We start from the raw sequence: 25,515 nt of genomic DNA, 5'->3' as shown, positions 1-25,515 counted from the left end.
GTTTCACAAAGGCCTCATTAACTGGTTCCCTTTCAAAGCTAACTCTAAGACATGGTAGTTAAGACTATTTTAAACGTGTTTACACTGTTTTTTTGTTTCATATTGTTCTCAAACCGCTGTGAATTCTGATGGAAGACCCGCGACTGCCTCGTCTGTCCGAAAGCAAATTAATTGGATCATGAGCTTCATTTATGAACAGAGATTTCAGGGGGGGCCCAATTTGGGTGGAAACTGAAGATTAATTTTCCCCTGCAGAAGCAGCACCAACAATTTTTCCGAGTTTTGTCCCCTCAGTGTAATCATTAGGCAATCAGCACACGGTCCGCACAGACCGTGATGAGAGAGCCTGTAATGTGGTACGTCCTCAGGCTTGCATGATGCAGAGCGGTCTGTTTGTTCCTAATGAGCTGCCCCGTACAGCCCAGGATGCCCCCGGAGCGCCTGTCCCGAATCAACCGACCCTCCCCCTCCCCACCCCCGCCTCTTTTCTCCTACACTGGCAGAGGGGCGCGTGCGGGGCTGACGCATGAGTGGCTGGCACATGCCAGGCAACCCGCCGAGGGTTACTGCCCCTCCCTCCTTGAACATACACACACACACACACACAAACAAGGGTCTTGCCTTTCACTTGCCCTCCCTCCCTCTCTCCCCTCCCTCTCTCTCCCCTCCCCTCCCCTTCTGCCCCAGCTTGTTGTGGAATTTTCTATCTCCAATAAAATAGTTGCCAGCTAATGGATTTTTCCTTTATTCGGCCGAACCACTGAGCGATGACTCTCTGGGCAGTCCTTAAACTTGATTTACAATTAAACAGAGTCGGGCTATTTTCTACTGATTCTTTAGCTGAGCAGCTTTTATTGCACTACTAAGCTGTGTTATTAACAAAGCACAGCTTTCGCCACCCAGTTCCCCTCCGGGACGCTGCTGAATGCTTTCTGTCCTTCTCTCAGGGAGTGAATAAGCCACGCAGGACTGGCGCTTCTATATTGGCACGAGAGGGATGCAGCGCCGTCATTCACACTATGGCCTATAAGCGCATACTGCCTTATAGAGCAATCACCTTCACACACACCCAGTCAGAGAGTTTACTCAGACATAACGAGCTGATTACTCGTGTATTTAAGTATATGAGTTGTATATTATAGTGTTTTATGGGCCATTTAACCAGATTGGTTCAAACTGTAGTCCTACAGTAAAATAAGTTTTCATACCTTAGGTATTTACAAGAACTATGTTATGATGTATTAAAACCAAAAGCCTGAATCAAGATAGTAATAAGCTGAATATATACAAAATTTTAATTAACTTAAATGTATTTTGTTAGTGTTGCTTTTTTTAAAGGTCTTTTTGATTTATTTTAAAATTGAAAGATTTTGACTTATCATGTATTTAACTAAAAAAAAAAAATAATAAAAAAAAAAACTTTTCATTTTTCGCTATTGAAACACAAAAACCTTTGGTCCATAGGCGGAGCCTTATTTTAGCCACGCCCCTGCATTTTAGAGCAGGAAGTGAGGCTGCATCCCTGTCCCTCATGGCCACATGGTGAGCAGTTAGATCCCATTATTCTGAAGAAAGTGTTTCCCCAAGTTTGAAAATCAGTGTGGAACATTAAAATTGCTTCTACTGAAACACGATTTCTGCGGTTAAGTAAACGTTTTTGTGTTTTAATGAAAAATTACAATTTTACAACAAGCTGGTCGTGTACTGGTGAGTGATTTTGAGTAAAATGATCACTTTCGAAACAGTCACTACTGAAACATTCGGTAAAGTTTCTGTAGAGTTATGATTGTTTTGGTAGTGACAAGATGAAATGTTGAATCATTTATTTTAATAAAATAAATATAATTAGGGTAAAGAGTCACTTAAAGCAAAAGGATTTTAGTACAAATTCCAAGACTGTTAAAAGTCTAAAATGTGTTTCAGCTCCGACTTTAAACCAGTTCAGTTGGTTAAGTAATAGAAAACTAGAGGGACTGTTTTATTGTGAGCAACTGTGATTTGTTTGCTGTAGATAATCTCAGCTGTGATGTTATTTGTGATAACATATGACCCAAATGTGTTGTGTTGCTTTTTCACAACAGTCCTGCAAAATAAAGAAAAAGCACTGAAGCAAAGAAACTCCAAATATTGTACTGAATGTGCTTTAATGTTGGCAGTTTCTTTCAACAAAAAAGCGGGAGACTCTGGCGTTACGGAGCCACAAAACTGTCGCAGTATCAGATTTTTTATATTTGCCAGATTAACCTGAATGTCATTTAGTTCCAGTGAGTCTGGAAAGCTGGTTAATCCCAGTTTGTTTAGTTGTTCCACCGTCACAGCTGCCAACTGAAAAGCTTGCTTGGGGTGACAGGTTTGGAATTTGATGTAGTCAAATGTTGTTACACTCTTATTTTAGAATGTGGCCAAAGGGGCTGCAGGTCAGGTTTCTGGGAGAACTTAAGTAGAAAATTGAAGAGTTTCATTCCAAAATACTGTATATCCATTTGTCAGAGTTTTGGATATAATGAGTTTGTGAAAAGTTGCCGTATAACAGAAAACACATTTTTATTTCTCCAATAAAGGTAGTATTAAGCATAATACAGCTTTGATATATATTGATATTTCTTTTTGGTGTAAGGCCAACATCTAACAGCGTATATCATGGAGAAAAAAAAGAAAATTCTTAAAAAAGGTCTGTAATACATTTTGTAATAAAGCCCTTCATGTATTAACTGTTAGCTGCTGCATAAAGCAATTCATTACTTAGCAACCAGTGCTCAGCAAAACAATACAGTTATTGAAAAATGTGCTGTTATTTGTGATAAACTCTTCCCCACCAACCGGATTGTGCTGTTGGAAGTTTGTAGATACCTGCTTATCCAACGTTCCCTCTGATATCAAAGGTATCAATAAGGAGTTTGTGTTGCAGAACAGAATCTACTTTTCTGTGAGGGCTTTACACTAAATGCTGGAACATTGCTGTGAGGTTTGAATTGCATTCAGCCACAAGAGCATTAGTGAGGTGAGGTACTGATATTGGATAGTTAATTTTAGAACGGCACTCCAACTCATCCCCAAGGTATTCGATAGAGCTTCATCACTCCAGAGAATAGAGCTTCACTATTTCACAGCTCGATGCTGGAGAGCTTTAGCCGATGGGTGGCATTGGGCATGGTGACCTTGGGCTCATGTGCAGTTCCATTCTACTGGCAGAGCTACAGTGTTTGTGCATTGAACACCTGTGTCTACGATGGGTGAACCCTTCACTAAGTAGAAGGGCTGTTTGGATACTCTTGGATATATAGGGCTGATACCGTTTCACCCCTCGCCCCTCCCACTTACCCCTTAGCCCTCTGTTCTGCGCGTTCATGTCTAGGGGTAGGGTGTCCCGATTCTTTTTGAGATAGAGGTGTAGGGCGAAGTGTTCGGGCTACATGACCCTCCAAACAGAGGTTTTTCAGAGACTCCAAACAGAGAGTTATGAGAAAAAACAGAAAAACCGGTGAGACGGAGAACAAGAGACCAAAGAAACACACAAATGTGAGAATTTTTAAAAATGATAATAACCATTGTATTCTCTTAGTTTAATGTCATTTCAGTGTATTATGGTCCTTTTCTTCATAACTCGGTAGCTACCTAGCAAACTTTCCTGTTCCACCTTAAATAGTCCAGCAGTTCTGACGCCTGAAGCACCAGAGTGTAACTGCTGCACCATTTAAGGTGGAACGAGAAAATTTAAACGAGAAGTTGGTGAATATCTGACTTCAGCTTCATATCACTGAAGAATTAGGGGTGGGTGATAATAAATAATTGCCCCCCTCTTTGAAGATCATATGATGCCCTAAATGTAACTAAAGCCCAGCAGTGAGGAGCTGAACTTTACCTCCTCTGCTGTCACTGCAGACTGGCAGGGTCGCCTACAGAGCAGCGCTGGTAGCTGTTAATGAAGTGATGCTCTTTTTATTTGAGGGTCCCATTTCACAGGGAAGATCTCAACCACTACCCTGTCACTCAGCTCCAAGGGGCAACACCCAAAAACAAGCAGTAGGGGTAAAAATAAGAAATAGGACAGGGCCTTAGTGTAAAAACCTACACTACTTACTACTGTACTTCAGTAGTGCTGTTAAACACTTAAAACATGTAGGGACAACTGAAATGAGCTATAACTGCTGTTTTACTCACAAACCTTTGAGTTAAACCAGTAAATGAATTTTCTTGATGTAACACTGCTGTGAGATCATCATTGCACATCGCCTGCAGTGAAACCAGCACATAAGCCACTAAGAGTAGCTCGAATGCTGCACTGAGTTGTGGCCGCGGGTTTGGCTCTATCACTCTGAGATGGCTGCACCTCTCGAGCAGCTCTAATGACTACACGTTAAAAGCATCCTGGATGACACGCCACTTGAGCTCACGAGTACATGCGCCTCTTCCTATCAGAGCCATGTAATGGAAAAACAGGCTCGGCCACGTTCTCACCTATTCTCACGTCAGGAATATGACTGCCTGCCGTATCCTCGACCAGACAAAACGGCCCTGCTCTGACAGAAAGGCCCACAGTTTTCTCTCTGTTTTCTCATTGTAGCCTCACAATAGCAAAACAACCAAACGTCCATTTAGTCCGTGTTGTCAATCAGTGGAAGCCGCTGCTTTCTTCTCAGCAAAGGCACCGCAGTGTTTAACTGCATCACTTCCGTCTCATTATGATGCGTTTACTGTGGTGGCAATCAGCGAAAACAATGCCAGTGATGCTGAGAGTGGGCCGACTCCTGTCACTGAGGCTCATCATAAACACAGCCTCGTCGGCCACGCTAGACAACAAACAGGCGAGTCAAACAACAAAAGAGGAGCCATAAACTAGCGCATATGTTGGTGTTTGTGAGTAGAGGAAGATTTGAGTCAGTGACTCGCATATTAATTGACTTGCGACTCGACTTGGGCTCGACTTGGGCTCACCCTTAACTGATTTGAGACTTGACTTAGACTTGCCCTAACAGATTCACAAATCGACGTGAACTTGCCCTTAATTGACTCGTGACTTGACTCAGACTCAAGACTTAAGACTGAAGAATTTCAGCCTGAACAAAACAAAACTGATAAAGACTTGTTTTGCTTTTTCCTTTAGACGCTGAATTCACTGCATGTAGTGCTTCAGTTCTGTCCTTCACAGTGGAGGGTTTTCCATAAAGAAAGCCTTGTGTTTTGAAGTGTGCAGCCTGACAGGGTTTTAGTAGAGGGTGTTACTTATATAAAATGCAGTGCCTGCAGCTAAAAATGAGACTGAACTAAAATTCTTCAACATCACTGAAGACTGGAGACTTGACTTTCACTTGACTCGACTCAAGAGTCATGTCCCAGAGACTTGAGACTTCACAAGTCTTCATGAAGCAACATGTGAACGTCTCTCTGACTTCAACCAAATGTGCTGAGGTACTTAGAATCATTTTATCTGCATAATGCTAACGAGCCTCTAAGTCAGTTTCTGTGTTTATTCACTATCAGAAAAAAGGGCCTGTGCTAACCTGCAAGGACACTGAGAGCATAGGTGTGGAGAACTGTGTGTGCTCAGTGTTAGCTGAGGTTCTGAGAGGGAAAGATAGAGACATGAGGCTGGTCTGTAGATGACTAACAACAAATTACTGCAAAGTGCTCCCACACCTGCACTGTCTCTGAGAGGATCCACCATTTCTCCTCTCAGAATGTCCGGAGAGGGAAATGGATGTAATGAGATTGTATGCATGTACCTGCACTCACGTCCTTCTGCTAGTTCACCCTTTTCTTTCTTTCCCTCACCCTGCTCTCTCTCTCTCTCTCTCTCACACTCTCTCTCTCTCTCGCTCTCTCCCCCCCTCCTTCTCTCTCTCTCTCTCTCTCTCTCTCTCTCCCTCTCTCTTCCTTCTCTCCCATCAGCACGATCCTCCAGCAATCTGGCAGTGATTGCCACTTCGGCAGTGTCTCCTGAGTCATCATCAGTGCTGGTGTAATGGTGTGGAACTAGCCAAGGTGAACGGTTATTACTTATTGAGCTCCTGATTGCTGGGCGGAGCCCAACACTCATTCATTTCAGGCCTGGAACCAGATTTTTTTTCCTCTTCAGCTTTTAACGTGCAGCGCAAGCACAGTGATGGCGCTGCCCAGTCACGGACATTCGGTCTTCATCATTTCACTACAGGCCAGAGTGACAATCAGTCCCAATGAGGAAGGACATACATACAAATCCATGCATGTATGTATGTATGTGCTTTCTTTATGTATCTGTCTACCTACCAATTTCTCTATCTTCAGTGGCACCCAAAAGTATTTAGACACAAACAAAATCTCAAACCAAAACAGATCATTCCAAGACTGTTGAAATGTTCTTTGGAAAGGTGCACTGTTAGAACTAAAGGCTCTTTGCAGGTACATTTTTTGTTTATCAAGGTACAAACAGTGTAGGTGAAAAAAAACAATAAAATAAAATCCTGGAGACGAGACGGGATGTGTGGAGTCAGTACATCTTAGAGAATATAATTTCAGTGGATTATGGTTCAGTTATGACACTAGACACTACCGTCCATTTGGAGTTGAGCTAAAGGTTGTTTTTCTTTGAAATAAATCTCATTTTGTTTAAAGTGTTAAGTGTCCATGCTTTTGGGGCCACTGTATTTCTGTAAAGATCACTGGCCCCTGGCGAGATGTTTTTCTAGGTGTGGTAATCCATGTCTGTTATCATTCCAATATAATAGACAGTTTATACGCCATCATAAAACAGATAGCTCCGGTCCTAAAATCTGATTGGCTGAGCTGCATTCGAAGCCATTGTAAAATCCATGATATACCGCGGCTCTGACCGCCTCACAGCGACTGAACTCTGTATCACTGCGCCACGGCATTAAAAACCCTTCTGCTGTTAATGGATTAATCTTTGACTCTAATGCTGCTCGCATGGAGCACCGAGTGTAGTGATGAAGTAAGAACCCGTTTTTGTTTAAACTGAGAGGCTGACAACTTATGTTCTTATCTAGAACTAGGCTGGTCAGCTAGCCAACAAGCTAAAAAAGTTTACAGCCTAAACAGCTCCATCGTTAATATCACAGGCTTGAATTAAAGTACTTTCGGTATGATTTACTGTAAAACGGCAGTAGGAAAGTCTAAAGAATGTCACTTGAATGTTTTACACACTTCAAATGTCCCGTGTTTCAGTCAGAAGTCGCGTCAAACCCAGACTGAATCCCAAACGGCTCCGGACTCCCTACCTAAATAATGTGCTGTGTAACATTAAATTTATAAATTCTAGCTTCTGCTGTCAGACAGTGAACTGCACTGCATGTCGAGTCTGAATGTGTCTGAGTCCCAAATCACCATTTTTAGTGATATTTTGCTCTGTTGGGCTGCAGGAGTCATTATCTAAATTCACACGTAGTGCACTATGTAGGGAGCAGGGAGCCGTTTGAGATTCAGCCCCAGCGTGAGAAAAGTGGCATCATCAGACTGGCAGAGACTCTCGGTGGTGATTTGGTGACATAAAATTACTATGAACTGAAAGTATTTACATTAAACAGTGCTGTGATCATATGTTCACTGTTATAGGAGAAAAGTTTTCAAAAATCTTGAAATGTCTGCAGTTTACGATGACTGGCAACTGAATGTTCTTGTTCAGCGGTCCATGGTTGCTTAGCAACGATACTGTACTCTGAAGGAACTACATTTCTCAGTGAAATACTTTGTTTATTTTGATTATTATTAATAATAATGTAAATAATTATCTAAAACACTGTGTATTTTAATATATTTTATGTTGGTTATGATGGGGAAGGGAGTTTCACCCTTCCCCATGATAAAATCACAGTAACCCACGGCCTCAAGTGGCTTATTGCTTTAATATAATACAGAACACCATATCGGGAGAAGTTTGGAATCGCTGCTCAGGAGTTTGTAATCAGTGTTCTGAATAAAGTAAAACCAATTTGGTTGCAGATCTGTGTATAAAATCATTCTAATATGCAGTGCTGTGCATCTTCAGAGGTTTCAGTAAATTAGTAGGACACCAGGAACATGTACGTAAGAAATAAACTTTAAATGATCAAATGATGACGGAAGCTGAAGAACATTAAATTAATAAAAGAATGAATATTCAAATTTGGTCATATTTTGAAAGTGGAGATCAAGTCTCAAGGCAGATAATGACAAAAAATATAATGTGAATAGATATTATTTATCATTTAATAACTTCTTGTCCACAGCATTCTTTAAATATTGAATACATATTGAATAATCTGAAAACAGTTTTTGGTGAGTAGCAATTCCAAACTTTTGAATGGCAGCGTATTCTGAACAGATAATGTGAGACATCATTTAAAACTCTACCAGATGCTGCTTTACACTTACCTTAGCATCTATCAGCATCTACTAGTGCACGTATTTCGTGAATGTTGCGTCGTCCACACAGTATCTCGAGAAACAGGATGTTCCAGATGGAAGCGTTTTATCTGAAGAATGGATATGGCAGCATAACGCTTTAATCTTTTCCTCTCTTTAGTGGAAGTTTAGGCCTGTTTAAGATGCCACTTGTGATTTCAAGTAGAACCTTTTCGAAAATGAGGATGTAAACAACTGAGGTTGAGAGTCAGTATGGAGGAATCTGCCTTTGAAGGCCCCTGTTTGTTGTTTCCATTGAGCTTCACTTGAAGTGTTTGTATGAAATTGTGGGTGTTTTGATGCTCCACTCTGTTTATCTGAGAAGGTTCAGCTTTTCGGTGTATGAAGGATTTTTTTTTTCATCGTGAGCTCGACTTTTATTCCTTACACATTCGCTGTGGCAGCCTTGGTGCACGTTTTATTACCAAATGACACAAGGCAGCATCAAACAAAGAGCTTGTAAAAGCAGAAGAGTAAAGACTCTTCATTGTTTCAGCCTCGGCTTTGTTTATCAGGATTTTTTTATTTTTTGGTAAGCCAAGCGCTCAAGGACGTTTCCATCTTAAAGGCTTGTACAGTAAGTGCTTTAATCGAGGAACCATGAAGAAGCCAAAGGCAGCAACATCAATCGAACGTTCCTTACATGCCTCTCTTTTCATGAGGCTTGGTTAGGTCCAGACAATGTACCTAGACAAATGTACCAGGCCACCCTTTTCACAAAGCATCTACCCCACGGCAAAGCACAAAAGCTTAGTGGCGTGTGGAGCAGATTGAATAGGACTCGTGTCTTTGGAGAATCTGGGAGATATATCTCGGCTTTCTAGATGGCTAATTGCCCCGGCTCAGGGCCACAGTATTGTCAAGGACCGTGCTAGAGAGCAAGAATCCCACCCCCTCTCTGCACACACTTCATGTTTCCCCCTTTTGTTAAGAGTGCCCCCAGAAGGCAGTTTGCACCAGGCCTCTTATGTTCTCCCCTTGGTGCAGTTCGTAATGGCCCTCCATGTGCATTGATTTGGTTTGGCTTGGTACGGAACCCCCCCAGATTACAGGGCCAGCCAAAGGGCAACGCCCGAGGGAGCGGGAAGTACCCTTGACCAGAGAAGCTCTGAACTCCTGCTGCTCATCCGTCATTGGTGTGTCTCACCTGTCACTCAACGTGGCTGTCAGTCAAATGTGGTGCGGAACAATAGACACTGAGTGCTCCTCTGTAGGGTCAAGCTGATGAATGGCCTGTCAGCCGTCATCAAGACCCAGATGGAGTAACGATACTTTATTTACATGACAAGAAGAAGGAGGGAGTTTGGCACATGGCACTTGTGTCATTTACAACCTTATGATTTATTGTTACCCTTTTATTTTAGAGGATTTCTGTATTCTCTAAATCCTTATTGATTAACTTGTTTTGCTCCCAACAAAGACAACAAAAGTATACATTTCCCTGCTTGTGTCACCCTCTACAAATTGATGTTTCATTTCTTCTTAGTGATAATTCAGGTGGATTTTGTCCCAATAGCTACAATTTGTACATGTTGATGTATTGGCTTCTCTATCAGCAGATACCTACATGAAAAATATCGAATATCAGCCTAAAATTCCCATATCAGTGCATCCCTGTTTATTATACAGGGTGATTCAAAAAGATTTATCCGATTTCAAAATAGTTTTTCACCTGTAAATCATTACAGATCAGTGCAGTGAACTGTAAATGGTTTAAATGAGCATAAAGTTTATTATGTAATTGTACAAGGTCTCAGTCTGAACCTCCTCCAGCTGTACAGACAACATCAACACCATAGTCAAACTCATCCCATACTGGATTGAGCGTGTCGGGTGTCGCTGCACTCACGGCTCTTTCAGTGCGATTTCGGAGATCATCCAGTGTTGTAGAACCAACGCCGAACGCTCTGAGCTGTTGGAGCTTCACTGCCCACGAAAATCACACTGCACAGTTATGACGGATTCACTCTTATTGAAGTGGAGAACGCAGAACGCTTTCTGCTCAGGGGTCTCATCTCCTCTCAGACTGAAGGAGCCATCTTCCACTGACAGTCAGAAACTCTAAGACCCCCTCTTTCAATTGGATTGTCATTGGTTCCTCGGCGCCTCACGGTTGGAAAAATGTGGCGCTTTGAAATCAGATGAATCTTTTTGAATCACCCTGTATGATAATAAATCTTATTATGTCTTGGTTTTCCAAAAATTTAATAAAACATTTTGAATTACTTTATTGTGTCTTATAGTATTTTAGTATAAATTAAGTAAAATATAAAATAACAGCAATTATTAATATGACACGTAATTCCAGACTTTTCAACTCCACTGTCTGTTCTAATCTGTCCATTTTGATGCACCTCAGAGGGTCAGTTGATTTGTAGAGACTTCCTGAGCCACCATACTTTCAAGATCATTCTCATACTGCCACATTTCTTACAGACTTTATCAGTGTTGAGTAAACAAGCAGTGACACAGATTTGCAGGACTCGCTCAAATGGACAACAGAAGAAAGAGCAAGTCAAGCGCCACACGAGTGAACTGACCTTTGGCCTTGAGTAAAAACAGAAAGGACATTAGACGCCAGGCTTTTTAGGCTCCTGCTGGTTTTCTAAATTGGATTTAGAGGAAAACAGCTTTGGGGTCCTCTGTCAGGCTGGACAGGAGTCCTCCATGGTGGGCAAACTGGCCTTTCTACTTCAGACTCTGCGGGAAGTAGAGTGACCCCATCCTCCATCTCCATCCTCAAACATTTCATAGATCTCTCCTTACCTGTTGGGACAAACTCTTTCCTGGGTGAATTACAGCGTGAGGCGAGCAGTAGAGTTTTCTTTGACGGGGTTTTGCGATTGGTTATGAAATCATACTTCTTTTTTACAGAGTGAAAGGAGAGATATATGAATGTCATAGACAGAAATGGCGGTGCTTTGGCTGTAGTGCTAATGTTTAATCTCGTTTGCTGTAATCGTGTGATGAGGTCCTCACTGATGTTACCTTTGGATGATCTCCAGTACTATAACCTTAAAAAATCACATTTATGTCAGCAGTGAATGTTCATGTGTTTGGGCTTTCATGCCGAGACTTTTCTCATCAACACATTTTACCCTTTGCCTGAACCCACTTTGTGGGTAAACACTCGTTTAGTGTTTGAGGGACACGAGCAGCCAATAAGTCAAGGTCTAGAAAATGGATATGTGTCTGTGTCTGAATCAGTGCTAGTCCTGTTTTTATACCGTTTACACAAGTCTGATGTGCTCTACAGGGAAAAAACGTAAATATGGCATTTTCTGCATATTTTAGTGCAAAATTTGTATTTATTTTCTGGGTTTAACATGTTGGAAAAACAAAGCATAAAACAAACCATAACTTGTGCACAGAGCATATTTGTAATTGTGCAGTAAAGTGTGCAGGAGTGCTCTCTGTAGAGGGTGTGTCCATTTTAGCACTTAGAAGATCAACTGAACACATCATTTGACCAGGTCGCCCAAACTTTTGCACACACCTGTTTATGAACATTGTCTTATCAAGACATTTATATTTACGTTTTATGTTACTTATCATTACTATTATAAAATGTGGAATAGTAATATCTGTTTTTTCCAATCGCTCTTATTATATGATACTCAAATTCTATAATTTTAATGAGGGCAGATGTGATAAGTGTACTTTAATGCATGAGTTGTTTACTGTGAACAGTAGCTTTCATTTTTGTATTGATGAGTTTTTTGAGGGGTGAATCGATGTTAATATATATTTTTGCCACTTCTTATTTTTTCAGATTTCTGTACAGATAGAAAATAACAGAATGTACCAGCAAAACTCCGGGAGCCCCATTTAAAAATCAGTGGCTGTGGGCAGAGCGTACTGCGTAACACCGCTGCCCTCCTGTAGCAGAGTACAGTAAGAGGAACATGAGTAAACCTTAAGCTGCTCTGGATAAGAGAGTCTGACAAATGCTGCCAGTGTTATTCACAGTGTGCATCACTAAAGATTACTGTCAGATATATACAGTTCAAATATTTTAATATTCTATAATAGTAAGAAAACACATTTCATTTTAATAACTGTAAACAAAAAGTCATTTTTATTCTTATTGGCTTTATTATTATTATTATTATTATTATTATTATTGTTGTATTTATTTGTTTAGCTTTTTAATAAAACTTAATAGAAATGCTGCAAGATGATGAAAATAACATTGTTTAATAATAATTTTATAGCACATTGCATTAAAATGCTGATCTTATCCAAACTGGCGGTGAGCGGCGGCGGAGAGCCTTTCCTTTTTAACCATCGTCTTGAAAATGAAAACATCATTTTGGTAAATTCTTATGAGTGAATGAGTTTGTGATGAGGATTTTTAAGATGCTTAAAACCACTTCATACAAGAAGACGTGAATAATTTTCCAACAACCAGCTACCCAGCATGCTCATGTATATTCTCTGTAATAAACACAACTGAGAGCCTCTAGTTAGGTAGTGAAATTTCCAGTTCATAATCATAATCATAATTTCACATCATAATGTCGCCTGCAAGCTCTGCCAAATCACAGGCAGCCCAGTCCAGTGTGCTGAGCTGGCAGCTGTGTGTAATGGTGAGAAGCTAGTTTTTGGCTTGAAGTGCCTGGATTCATAAAAGTAGTGAACATGTCGGTTATTCAAATTAATATTGAATTTAGTGAATAATGTGGAATATTTTTTGCAGCCCTACTGAAGATGTGTCAAAGCCTGGATCAGATTTCTGCCTCAGTCTAACCGAGACTACTTTGCTTCCTGACGTCAGTGAGGAGCTCATGATGGCTGGAGTGGAGATTACGGGACTAGTTACTCAGCCAAGTGCTGGCGATAGCAGCAGAGTCTTCTGAGCACTGGCCCCTGCCCAGGGCCTTTTCAAGTGTTTGACCACATTCTCACAACCCCTGCAGAGGAATCAATCGTGCCTGGCACCGGAGAGCCCTGTCTGTTCGGATGCTTGGTGTGAGTGGCTACACAGCACCTTTTAAGAGGGGTGTCTTTAAATGGCTCGGGTACATCAGCACGATGTCGCCGCTACCGTTTATCCGTATGACTGCTGCTTCCGTTCGCAATTAGCAGGCCTTTTAGCAACATTTGGAGCATGTTTTGTTTATCTACACACTGAGAGCATGCGCCCGGCTCAGACAGAAAGGAGGAGAGGCTTACTGGATGTTTTTCTTAATTGATTTCACTCTGCATATGAATGAATAATGGTGGCACTCTACATAGTTTGCCATCTCCATTAGCAACAGTTAATCACAGTGGAAGACGAGGGGGTTACTATAAAGCTCTCGGGTGGGCTCCGGGATTTACTTTGGTACTGCGTGACTGGTGTATGTGTGCGCTTCTGCATGCGTCTGAGCCATTGTCTGATAATGACTGTAATCCTCCTACAGGTCCAGACACCATTGCTGGTCCATATGAAGCACCACTGCTAGCTGCCTGGGTTAATCGGCCTGTAGTCCGCTCTGCTGTCTTCTCTAGGAGATTTGTTTGGGTGGGGGCCTGGCTTTCCAGAGAGGGCATTTTAATCCTGCACAATTAATTAAGTTCTTCCACGGTATTCAGTGGCATCTGCTGTATCTGTGGATGTGTGTGTATCTGTCCTTGCAGTCAGTGTGTGCTGCCTCTTGTTTTTTCCTTTGCGCTAGCTGAAGGCGGGTACGATGCTTTTTGCTTTAAAGCTCTTCACGCTCATGGTGTTTGATGCACTGTGTATAGAAGAAAAACGATAAAATACAAAAATGCCAGAATAAAGAAAGCCACTATGACAAGGATTAGAAAAGACTGGCAGAAACAGACACTCAAAGAACAACTGTCAGTCAGGAAGTGCAGCACCTTTCTTGCTTTGGCTCTAAATAGAGGTTTTGGTAAATGTTGCCTTCCTCTGACTAGTAGATCCCTTTATTATGTTTAATCTGTCTCACATCGCTCATGTATGTCTTATGTGTTCACAGTAGATGCCTGCTGAGCGTTCTGGGCCTGTATTAAACAAAGCATTGCAATTTAGTTGAAAGGAAACAAAATGGTACCATACATGTTGTGAGGCAAGCTTGAGGTATTAAATTCACACTACCAAGGCCTGAGTGGATGTTCCGGTGGCTGCAGGTCTTTCTCTGTTCTCGTTTAGTCTGGGTTTCTATCTGCTGTCACCCAGTTGGGGCTTCACGCGAGTTTTTTCACTCTCGGTGTCGTTGCTGTTAGTGGGCTGGTGTTGGGCGTATTATTGATGCGGTGCAAGGAGCTCTTGCCTGTCTCTGCCTAATTTGGGCCTTTGGCTTTGATGTGACTACGTGAATCATAGTGATGGTTCGGGGAAGTGTCGGTGTGCGTCTGTGTGCATGTTGGAGAACTGAGACGCTGCCGCTCCAGCAGCATCAAATACCACCCACTCCGTGTGCAGCTCGGAGAGATCAAGTGCCTATCTGTGCCACTCTCATGCGCACAGAGGCAAATGAAGGTAAGCAGGCTCAGCTTAGCGCAGAATGCCTCCACAGGGATTTTTAGCATGGCAGCCATTTTACTCGTGCCGTCGTGCCCGGTAGCTGCAGCACACGCAAACTTTACTTCCCGTGAGGGTTGAGAAGGAACGTGTCTCCATCATGAGCTGTTGTCAGGAACTCTGTGAACCTCACACCATGCATTTTCTTAAATACAGACCTGCTGGCAAAGCCTCGGAAAAGAAGAAGTGCCTGAGGCTAAGCTAATTTTGGCTTATTTCTCTTAGCGTTTACCTGCTGTTTGTGTTTGCTCCTCACGAGGCTCCGGCACGGCACTTTGAAAAGCGCCGCGGTCGCCTCTCGGTGCCGGAGAGCACGCGCTCGGCTAAGATAATTGCTATTATGGCTCACAATAGCCGTAATGGCGCTAACGATCACGGGGAAGAAATGATGCGGCTGATGACGGCCGCAGGGTCTGTTATTAAAGAGGGAGGGAGGCCGCTCCAATCAGTCCCTGCCAGACGTTAGCCGCGCACGCTCATTCATCACTGTCAGTCCGGATAGATGCAGCCTGAGTGAGGAGGAGGGGAGGTGGAGGAGGTAGAGGAGATGAAGAGGGGGAGGGGAGAGTATCAGCTAGCTTCTCCACTCCCTCAGCCTGTCTGCTGGCTGTCCGAACACTGTGACTCCGAGGCCTCATGGGCCTTGCTAATCTGCAAGCATGGAGGAAGGGAACTGCGAGGGAGGAAAAAAGGGGTGCAGAGGCGAGATAGCATATCGGCCGGTGCACACGGCGCTGGGCCGGCCTGATCCTTCTCCCAATCGCCTTTTACACACCCTTTTTACCCCAGAACAGCCTCTGAAAGAGAAGGAGGAAGACAAAAGCGCTGAGTGCTGCAGCGAGCCTGGCCTATTTTTTCCCTCTCCGCACTCATCTCCCTCTCTCTCTCTCCACTTTCGATCTGTACCTCCTTCACTTCCTTAAGAGTAAATCTTTGAAGTCGCTCTTTCTAAGCTTTGACCGTGCTCCCTCTCTCCGGCACTTTTCCCAAACCCCACCCCCCTGCTTCCAAGTGAAACGATTTTGTGGCCTCTTCTTCTTTAAGCCTTTGAGTTAAACTGTCACAAGTTAAGCTTCAGACAATAATACCCATCAAAGAATTGTTTCTGCTGTTCTTTTTTTCACTCCCAGCAGCAAAATGTTATTGACTGCTTGCTGGCAGTCAAAGCTGGAAAAAAAGCAGTACTGCTTTTGGGACGCTGGCCAGAGAGTTGTTGGGTGTTTGACCACGTTTTCCTCCCTCCATCAAAGTCACTGCAGAATAATCAATCGTCTTGGCCCCCATGCAAAGCCTGGGTCTGGGCCGTTTGTGATTGGTGTGGCTAACTTCCTCTGGACCTTTTTCAGCTGACCTGGCACATCAGCTCCGCGTTCCTCCTGGAAGAGAAAAGCAGGAGCTATGATAGAAGTTAATCAGCTATTGGAATAGTTATCAGCAGTGCTTTCTTAGACAGACCTGTGTCGAGCAATCCATCGCAGATCTTTGCAGACCACATGCAGCGTGTAAACGATGATACTCGCAGTAGCAATTTATTAGCTATTATAAACTTTCCCTGAAGTTTCTGGACATGATATGAAATTAATTTTTGACACTACGGTCCAAAACACTCACCAGTGCTAACAAAAATGGCTCTATGAAACTCATGGGCTGCTTTATAACCACATTACAGTGTATTAGTTTTTTTAGTACATGTGAAAATGGAATTGGCAAGATTTTAAAACCATTTTGACTGTGTAACAATAGAATAATCAGAAACCAGAGAATCTCAGCTTAACTAACAATGAATTGTGATATTTGGTGGAAATGAGAAAAAATCACCATTTAATCTCTGTAATCTCAGACGGGCGTCTGCTGGTCTTTCAACTGGTTAACAGTGAAAGTCCCACACAAAGCTAGCAGGGCAGTCAGGAAACTGGGTGAGACGCTAATCTGAACTGAATCTAGATTCCTAGTTTGTTCTACAAGCTGCTGTTTACTTTATTATTATTGGCTGTTTAACCATTAGGATCCTTTACACTGTGATATCAACCCATTAAAAAACCAAAACACATTACAAAACAATCAGGAACCAACAGATAATGGTTTCTAATGGTACTTTTGGCTCTCTAAAGAACTATGCTTGAGAGAGATTTGTGAGTGTGAAGAACCTTTTAATGTAAAGGTTGTATATCAGTTTATGAGCTCTTTCTAGATCCTTTACATTATGAGGAGGTTATTTAATCTAAAATAGGTTCTTCACACGCACCCATCTCATGCTTTTGACATTAATTATGCAAAATGGAGATTTTTTTTTTAGGAACCAAAAGTGGTTCTTCTGTGTCATTGTGCAAAGAACCTTTTTTGACATCTTAATTTTTAAGACTGAAGTGCTGCATTAGTTTAATACATCCTGCTCAGATGTTTGTAACCTGGACAGTAACTGTGACATGAATGCTGCGCTGATGTAACGGTGCTGTTCCTGCAGAAACACCAGCGGAGGCTGTCTGGCTTGGCAGTCGTCCAACAAGGGATTTCTAAAACTGAACAGTCAGCAGAGACGGACAGGTCCATGGCAGCATCTCCTGTATCCTGCATCCCATTGGCGTGTTGGGTAGAGCCATGAGGGGAGGCGACCCGCCCCCCCCCCATTTTATCCGATGTTTATTTTCAGTTTTCTGTTATTGGTTCTGCCGTTTGCATTTTAACTGAATCTGTCTGCGAGTTGAAATAAAGTAAAAACAGGGTTTAATTCTCACTTTTTGTGAATTCCTAATCTAAAAGCATCTGTTTAAAATGAACTAACCGTGCCGCCTTTATTGCTCCATAAAGCTCCGCCCTTCTCATAGTTTAGACCATGACTGTCCACTCTGTACAGACCGGTAGGGTTTAGTAAAGTGTAGGCACATTGTTTCTGTCCTGCACACTGTAGATTATGTAGTTCCAGTCTTGTTGTACAAGTGTTAGAACCACACTCTGTGGAATGCTGGCTGTCTAAGGGTTCTTTATACCATTTGGCACCGCAAAAAACTGAAGCTGTGCTTCTTCCATCGACCCATGGTCCAGTTTTGTGGTTGTGGGGCTGACCGTTCTAGATTGGTACAACAGAACTTAATGGAACTTGAGCATCCACCTGAATGTAAACTGTAATGTTGATGTTGTTTGCAGTTTTTAAAATGGTTCCTTTGACTATATTAGGATGACAAAAGCTTGCAAGCTACCACTAGCATATTAGCATTTGTGCTATTCTTGAATGAATGTTTTCACAATTAACAGAGAAAATATAAGCTGTTTGATTCTAAACATGATCGTAATTGTAGTTAGTTGTGTGAGTGAGCACAAAAAATTACAGCATTATTTCACATCAGCACAACTACTGTTAACTATTGTTATTGTTAACTAGCTATGCTAGACAAGATAGCTAATGCGTCAGTTCACTCTCATACTTTGCTGAGCTCTGAGTTTATGTAAATGTAGACATTTTTGTGTGTGAGTGAATAGTACAGTATATAGTTTCATATCAGTGCAGCCGAGTGTAGCTAAGTTAAGCTAAATAGCAATCAAGGTAGGTAATTAGCCACTTTAGTTAAAAGTTAGTGTGATGGTTCTGACTGTATCTCAAGCAGCTTGAAAATGAACTTTAGCTAGAACCAAAGCTTGTTTGGTTTCTGTTTGTGTCAGTTCTTGTTTTTGAACATGTGGAGTAAAACACCCAAAAGTGAGAAGGGTCTGAATGCTGGACACCCGGATTATAGGCTGCTGTCTCTTTATCTCTATCCTTTGAGTTTATGCCCCAACCACAAAAGCTCTGAACTCCTCTTTTCTCTTGGACAAAATTTAGTGACTTGAATACGTGTTCATCTTTTCATCTGATGGTCGTTGCAGCTCGAGTACAAGCTTTTCTTTATGCTTAATGGAGCAGTGAACTTAATGCCACACTGGCCTGAAATAGAGCAGCACTAACCAGTGGAGTGGTGAGGGGGAACCGCAGTGGCGGGCAGAGAACGTAAATGCCAGTGCGGATAAGGACTCGGCCGTGATTCGCCTCATTATTCTGACAGATTTTTTGGCGCTCCAATGTGGGCTCCCAGGCAAGCTAGTTAGTCATCCTCAACTCAGTCAGAGCACAGAGACAAGGGGCTGCATTGCCTCAGAAGACTGAACATACTGTTTACTCCTCTCTCGCTCGTGTAGATAATCCATCGCTTGGTTGAAGCTGCAGCCATGATGGACTGTTCATGATATTGGGAACCCATGTTGTACAACACAGTAGCACATCTGAATCCACCTGCCTTTTGATAAATTTCAGATTGATGAATTAATTATTACTACTAATTTTGTTGATTATTATTATTATCATTATAATTTATTTGTCAAATATACTGGAACCAAATACAAATGTGGTGCTAATAAGCTGGAGGAAAGGAAAACACTCTTTGTTTGTTGTGCTTTTACTCTGTGTTCTTCCTCGTGTCCGTGGCCAGTAAGATGGATTCTCCATTCTTCAAAGTTCATTCCTTTGTTTTTATGTAAAGCTAATTAGTAAATGAATGAATATATGTGGTTACAAACAATGTAAATTCAGTGACTTTTTGGTCAGTAATTGAAATGGTTGTTTTTTTGTGACTATAGTGATAATGGTCAAAATGATGATAATGACTTCCATAATGGAAATAATGACGGAAGAGAATAATGCGATGAGATAAAGATTCACACTGTATTGTGTTTGTGTGAGAATTCCTCAAATGTTAATAAATGCCAGTTTTGAAAGTTTTGTTGAAATAATAAAAGAAAGTCCCATTGCAGATCATGTCCAGTAAAGGAGTCGGTCAGACTGCTGTGGTCAGAAAGCTGCATTATGCATATGATAAGGATATCAGTGACTGTAGAACTAAAGCTGAGCAGAAACCTGGATGGCAGGGAGGGTGTTGTATGTGGCCGTGGATGCAGACAGTGGGCAGTTGGGTTACCCTTGTGTGTTTCCCCCTTGATACTGTGTCTAAGCCTTGATGTCTCACGCCTAGAGCCAAACGTGTGGTGAACCAATTTGAGCCATTAATATTCTGTCGCGACTCATTGTCTTTGCCTGCTGACATTTACATTTAGATTGTTTATCTGACGGTGGGGGGTGTCCAACCTTTAATGAATATGGCTGTGTTGTTCCCGAAAGGCGGCAATTACTGGCTCTGTTTAAAGATAATGAAAGTGGAGGGATGTGGTAGGTGGGCATTAGGCACGGCAGAAGAAAGGGACTCAGTGCCGTTGTTCTTTTCCACCTACCGCAGTAAAGCACTGAGGACTCTGCACCGCTTCCCCATCATCCTCGCTCTGATCTCTCCTGGTTCCCCTGCAGTTGGATATAATGAGCAGTTCACAAGTAAACACGTTTACAGACTAGTAGCCTCGAAAGGTGCATAAAAGCTATGTGAAAATTAAAGGTAAACATACAGCCTGTTTCGATAACATTGTCTGTAAAGGTCCTTGAATCCTGGTGTGTGGATGCAAGTAGATATTTAATTTGGAGCACTGCGTAATGAATAATACATCATTTAATAATTAATTTAATCGTTCAGCTATGGGTGAAAAGTGCAATCAAACAGACTATGTAACGTGATTAATATGACTAGCTTTTTTTGAAGGTCACAGTGTCATTTAAATGTAGCATGCAATTAATTTTAGTGTATTGTGTGTGAATGTTGAAAAATGCATCCAACATATGAAAGTGTTGATAAATGTTTTCAAAACTTTTAAAATGGGGTTTGGGAAATGAAAAAAGCACGGAAAAATAAAAATGATGTATACAGAAAGTTTTTTGTGATTGCTGACTAAAATGCTTGATTTTGCAGCACCATATTCCTCAAATTTCTGACGATATTCTAAGTCTGGGATGTAGTAATTTGTGAAGATGATGAGATATTTATTTAACTTCTTTTAACTGTAGCCTCGTTTGTTTTATTCAAAACAAATAAGAAATTAAATCTACCTTTGAGAACCAACAACATGTGAAGCAATAAACCGGATATAAAAATGTATAAAACTGCTTTAAAGTGTCAAAAAAGCATTAAAATTGAAAATATTTTACATCATGATGGCAAATTGGCTACAACAACAAAGTGGTAGGTCATCCACATGTACACTCTGCCCACTGAACATGTTCTTACTTAGGAATATTCAGGTAATCTAAGGAATAAACTTAGCAGTTTATTTGGATTACATTAAACAAAACTGTGCAGCATCTGAGTTTCTACTAAAGGAACAGTCACGGAGCTCATAACTGCTCACAAAAGACACGAAAGAACATTCACACAGATGTGCAGTCAGAGTGACAAAATCACGGTAGGTGTGGTCAGTTTAGCTGAGATATCAGACACTCAGTCTGCACACTTCATTTTAAAAGCACTTTACAGAATTACATGTTTAGTGTGGAAATAATATGCTGATTGGACAAAATTGCGAACTCTGACAAACACCACAAGGAGTTTTGCGTGAAATCTTGCAAACACAAGATCACAAATTCCTGGAGGAGGAGTTATATGTATATGGATTATCAGATTCAGTATTGACCACCTGGGTTTTTGATCAGTTTCCCTTTATATCCGTGAGGGTGAAAGTGTACAATAGGCACCGCCAGAAATACCCCTCAGTGAAACTGCACACGTGTTGCAGCCTCTCTATGCAGACGTGCACTGCAACACTGCGTAGCTCTATACTATCTTCCCTTTTTCTGCTTGCTGAAAATTCCATTCTCAGTGATTCAGGCAGCCTCCCAGCCCGTGTGTTAGTCCAGACCTAGAGAGCGCGCAGTGTGCCTGAAAGGGCTAAGTGCCGAGGGTTTGATGGGATGGGATGGGTTGAGGTGTGACTGTTGCCTAAAGCGCTGGCCAGAGAGGTTCGACTGCAGCTAGTGCGAGCCATTAGAGAGAAGGAGCATGGTGAGAGGGTAATGGAATGCTCTCTAGCTCACCCTGGGAAGCAGCCAGGTTGCTTCACTTACACTGGAAGGCTGACGTGCAGTCCGTGCTGCCCGCTCCTGCCTGTCTAGGCCCTGTGTGTTACTGTCTAGGGGCTGACGCACTGCAGATCAATAAAATAGCCTCTGCCCGCTCGCCTGCTCGACTTGGCCCAGGCCCGAGCAACACAACTTGGGCCTTAAGTCACAGTGTCGAGTATGAGTAAGAGCCCAATGAGTTAATAATGCAGCATTAGAGCGCGATGGAGCATTACAAAGTAGGAAAGGCCTAGCCAGACACTTGCGTAAGTCAAAGGCGGAAAAAAAACATTACCAAGGGAGGAAATTTCACGATAGGCTCTGAGCTGCCCATGTGGGGCTGTGTAGAATGTGAGGCATCAGGGCTGACAGTGGGGATGTAAAAGTGATTTAATGAAGTCTGTTCTAATGCTTTCTCCTCGGCCCACTTACACAGATTAAATTAGACCAGCGCTGGCCTCCACGGAAAGGCTCCCAGTTCGCTGCATTGTTTGAGTGCCATTTCAATTCTAAAATGGAGAGGTTTAATCGAGACAAAGCCGTGAGGACGGCCTCACACTGCTTTACTGGCAATTTAGTTACTGCTGAATGTAACACAGCCTGGACTCAAGGATCTTTTTATCAAACATGTGCCTGACCTTGGATACAGCTGCTGTTGCATGAATAATATGGCATATTGTGGCCCAGGCTCGTGAGATATGAATATCAAACGATGAGGTAAAGAGTCACCAAGGGCGTGTAATGTCTCCCTATGTAGGGGGTTCACAGTTTGCTCCATCCTCGGCAGGAATATTATTAGCTTGTCAAATAGATGTGACTCAGACAAGACAGTTAAGCAAAACTTCTTCCTTTACATGGACGCTGGGCTATCATGCCTTTAAACCCGCTGCACTTTGTGTGTCCAAGAATGTGCTGCCATGGATGTGTCGCTGTGTGGAGGAGCTGCAAATTGCTTGGCAGTCAGCTGGCTGTGTCGGCATGCCTAGCTGCCATGGCGACGCACTCATGCATGTTCTTGGCAAGAGCCGCTTGTCTGTGCCCAGATGTTGAACTCAGCAGCCTCGATTTATTCTAATCCATCCGAACGCCCTCCGCCACCTCAGCCCATCTGTAACAGCGATGCCTGTACAGGCGCCATATTAATGCACATTATTTCAGCCAGGTGGTTTGCCCCAAGTCCCCTTATCACCACTGTCAGTTGATTGGACTGTTTGCAGCTGCTTGGCAACACATGTGGGTGAATAGACAGTATAAGTGGGTCAGCGTTTGTCCTTGTCTTAGATGTGCTCTTGCACTTTTCTCTCTCTCCTAACTCTCTGTCTGTATCTCTCGCTCCACATTTTAAAACGCTTTTCATGCATTTTTCCTTCTGATTCAGTAATACGCGGTTTCTCGTCTTTAAATGTCTCGTATTACATGATGCTGTCACAGAGTCTTTTTTCAGTTTTTATATTTTTATACCACCTAATAACAGCAGGTGCCTTTTACATTTTACATTTCATAATGGAGGGAGCAAAAGAGATGAACTCCCATTACATCAACATTAAACTGTAGACAGTTTTTCTTTGTTATCTAAAGCTACCATTTCAGAGCGTTTGCTTGTGACATTGTGTTATACTGCTACTGCCCCTCAGCACTGCTGAATACACTAAGTACACTGTATAATTTGTCACCTATGTGGACTGAATAAGTATATAATTCAGATGAACTGCTACCATCCAGTTCCCCATCAGCAGGAGCAGGACGTATGATCTGATCCCAGCTGTAACAGCTTACATGTGCCTCTCTTCTTGGTTCTCTAAAATACTTGAGATCTGGCCTCAGTCCAGTTATGGACACATTACAGAACTCTTCAATAAGCACTGAGGTAACAGAACATCCTGTCCTTTGTTCTTTGTGTCTGTCCTGCAGCTAAGCATCATGTCAGTGGTAACAGGATGGTGCCGCCGTTCCCAGAAGGATTGCAGATGGCAATGTTTGGTAAGTGATCCAAGCGCTCTGATGCAGGAGTGTATGTGAGCTGTGTGTGTTTGCATGTTTATGCTTGTGTGTTTTGGGGGTAAGTAGAGGTGCATTATAATAAGTCTCCCCGTACTTGAAAGAAAGAGAGGAAAAAATCCCCAAAGCAGGCAAAACCAAATGGGTGGAGTGGAGATTAATTACAAGAGATTGCTAAAGTATCATTGGTTGAAAGCAATCATTCAGTCTCACTTTATTTTTATGAAAAAAATATCAATTTTATTATATGTCTACATATTAATCAAATGCTTTGATCCCACTTTGGATATCCCCAATAGATTACCTATAGATGTTAAAATTATTGACAAACTATCTGGTAAAACTTAACTATAGTTGACTGTTTCTCAACAGTGTTAAGGTTAGGATTAGGTCCAAGTTTAGGGTTAGGAAAAATTTAAGGTGAACTTTACAACCCTGTTTCCAAAAAAGCTGGATTTCAAATGGTGAAACTGAGAAACTGTATTATTATTTTTTAGAAAAATATATGACCGTTTTGAATTTGATGTCAGCTGCACATTTAAAAAAAGTTGGGACGGGGGCCTGTTTACCACTGTGCTTCATCACCTCTTCTCTAACAACACTCTGTAAGCGTTTGGGAACTGAGGAGACACTGCTGTAGTTTAGAAAGTGAAATGTTTTCCTGTTCTTGTTTGATACAGGATTTCAGCTGCTCCACAGTTCAGGGTCTCCTTTGTCATATTTTTAATTTCATAATGCGCAAATGTTTTCAGTGGTGACAGATCTGGACTGCAGGCAGGTCAGTTTAGCACCCGGACTCTTTTAAAACAGAGCAATGCTGCTGTAATACATGCAGAATGTGGTAAAATAATTAAGGTCTTCCCTGAAAAAGACGTTGTCTGGATGGCAGCATATGTTGCTCAAAAACCTGTTTATGTCATTTAGCATTAATGGAGCTCAGGCCCAAAAAAGGCTGCTGCATTTCTGGATCCTGTTTATATGTGGTTTATTAGTGTTTTCACTTACATTTGTGGACGCAGTGATTACCTGTTTTCATAGACAGTCATTTTCAGAAGTGTTTCTGAGCCCATTCAGTGATTTCCACTACAGAATCATGTCTGTTTTTAATGCAGTGTCACCCAAAGGTCAGAGCTATCTAGTACTAGTCAATACTGAGATCCAGATTCTCTGAATCTTTTAATGATATTATGTAGCGTAGATGATAAAAGGCAGAAGTTATTTACTATTTTCTGTTGAGAAACGTTATTCTTGAATTGTTGCACTATTTGATGGTGCAGTCTTTCACAGAGTGGTGAACCCCTCCTCATCTTTACTTCTGAAAGACTCCGCCTCTCTGAGACGCTCTTTTTCTGACCTGTTGCCAGCTAACCACCAGGGGTTTTTTTAAGCATTGCACAACCTTTCAAGTCTTTTGTTGTCCCTGTCCCAACTTTATTGAAACTCATTGCTGGCATCAAATTCAAAATATATTTTATATTTGTTTTTCAAGAAAACAATTAAATACAGTGTTTAAATGATTTGCACATCATTGCATTCTGTTTTTATGTACATTTTGTGCAATGTCGCAATGTTTTTGGGTTGTAGTAGACATTTAAAGGTGCAGTATATGATTTAAATCCAATATACATTTTGTCAAATTCAGCAAATTCTCCTCATGATCTGCTAG

General features: G+C 41.9%; 1 protein-coding gene across 1 annotated transcript in view; it reads left to right on the top strand.

Annotated features, from left to right (window-relative positions):
* The window catches only part of msra (methionine sulfoxide reductase A), a 112,015-nt gene that overhangs the window by 27,419 nt on the left and 59,081 nt on the right, over window positions 1-25,515 (top strand). The window contains exon 2 of the mRNA XM_036581167.1: window positions 23,763-23,831. Within this exon, the coding sequence (XP_036437060.1) occupies window positions 23,763-23,831 (69 nt within the window). The remainder of the gene's footprint in view (window positions 1-23,762; window positions 23,832-25,515) is intronic.

Source organism: Colossoma macropomum, unplaced genomic scaffold (assembly GCF_904425465.1).
Source record: "Colossoma macropomum unplaced genomic scaffold, Colossoma_macropomum, whole genome shotgun sequence".
Classification (NCBI taxonomy): Eukaryota; Metazoa; Chordata; class Actinopteri; order Characiformes; family Serrasalmidae; genus Colossoma; species Colossoma macropomum.
The sequence above is the reverse complement of the archived record's forward strand: the minus strand, read 5'-3'. Positions and strand labels throughout refer to the sequence as shown.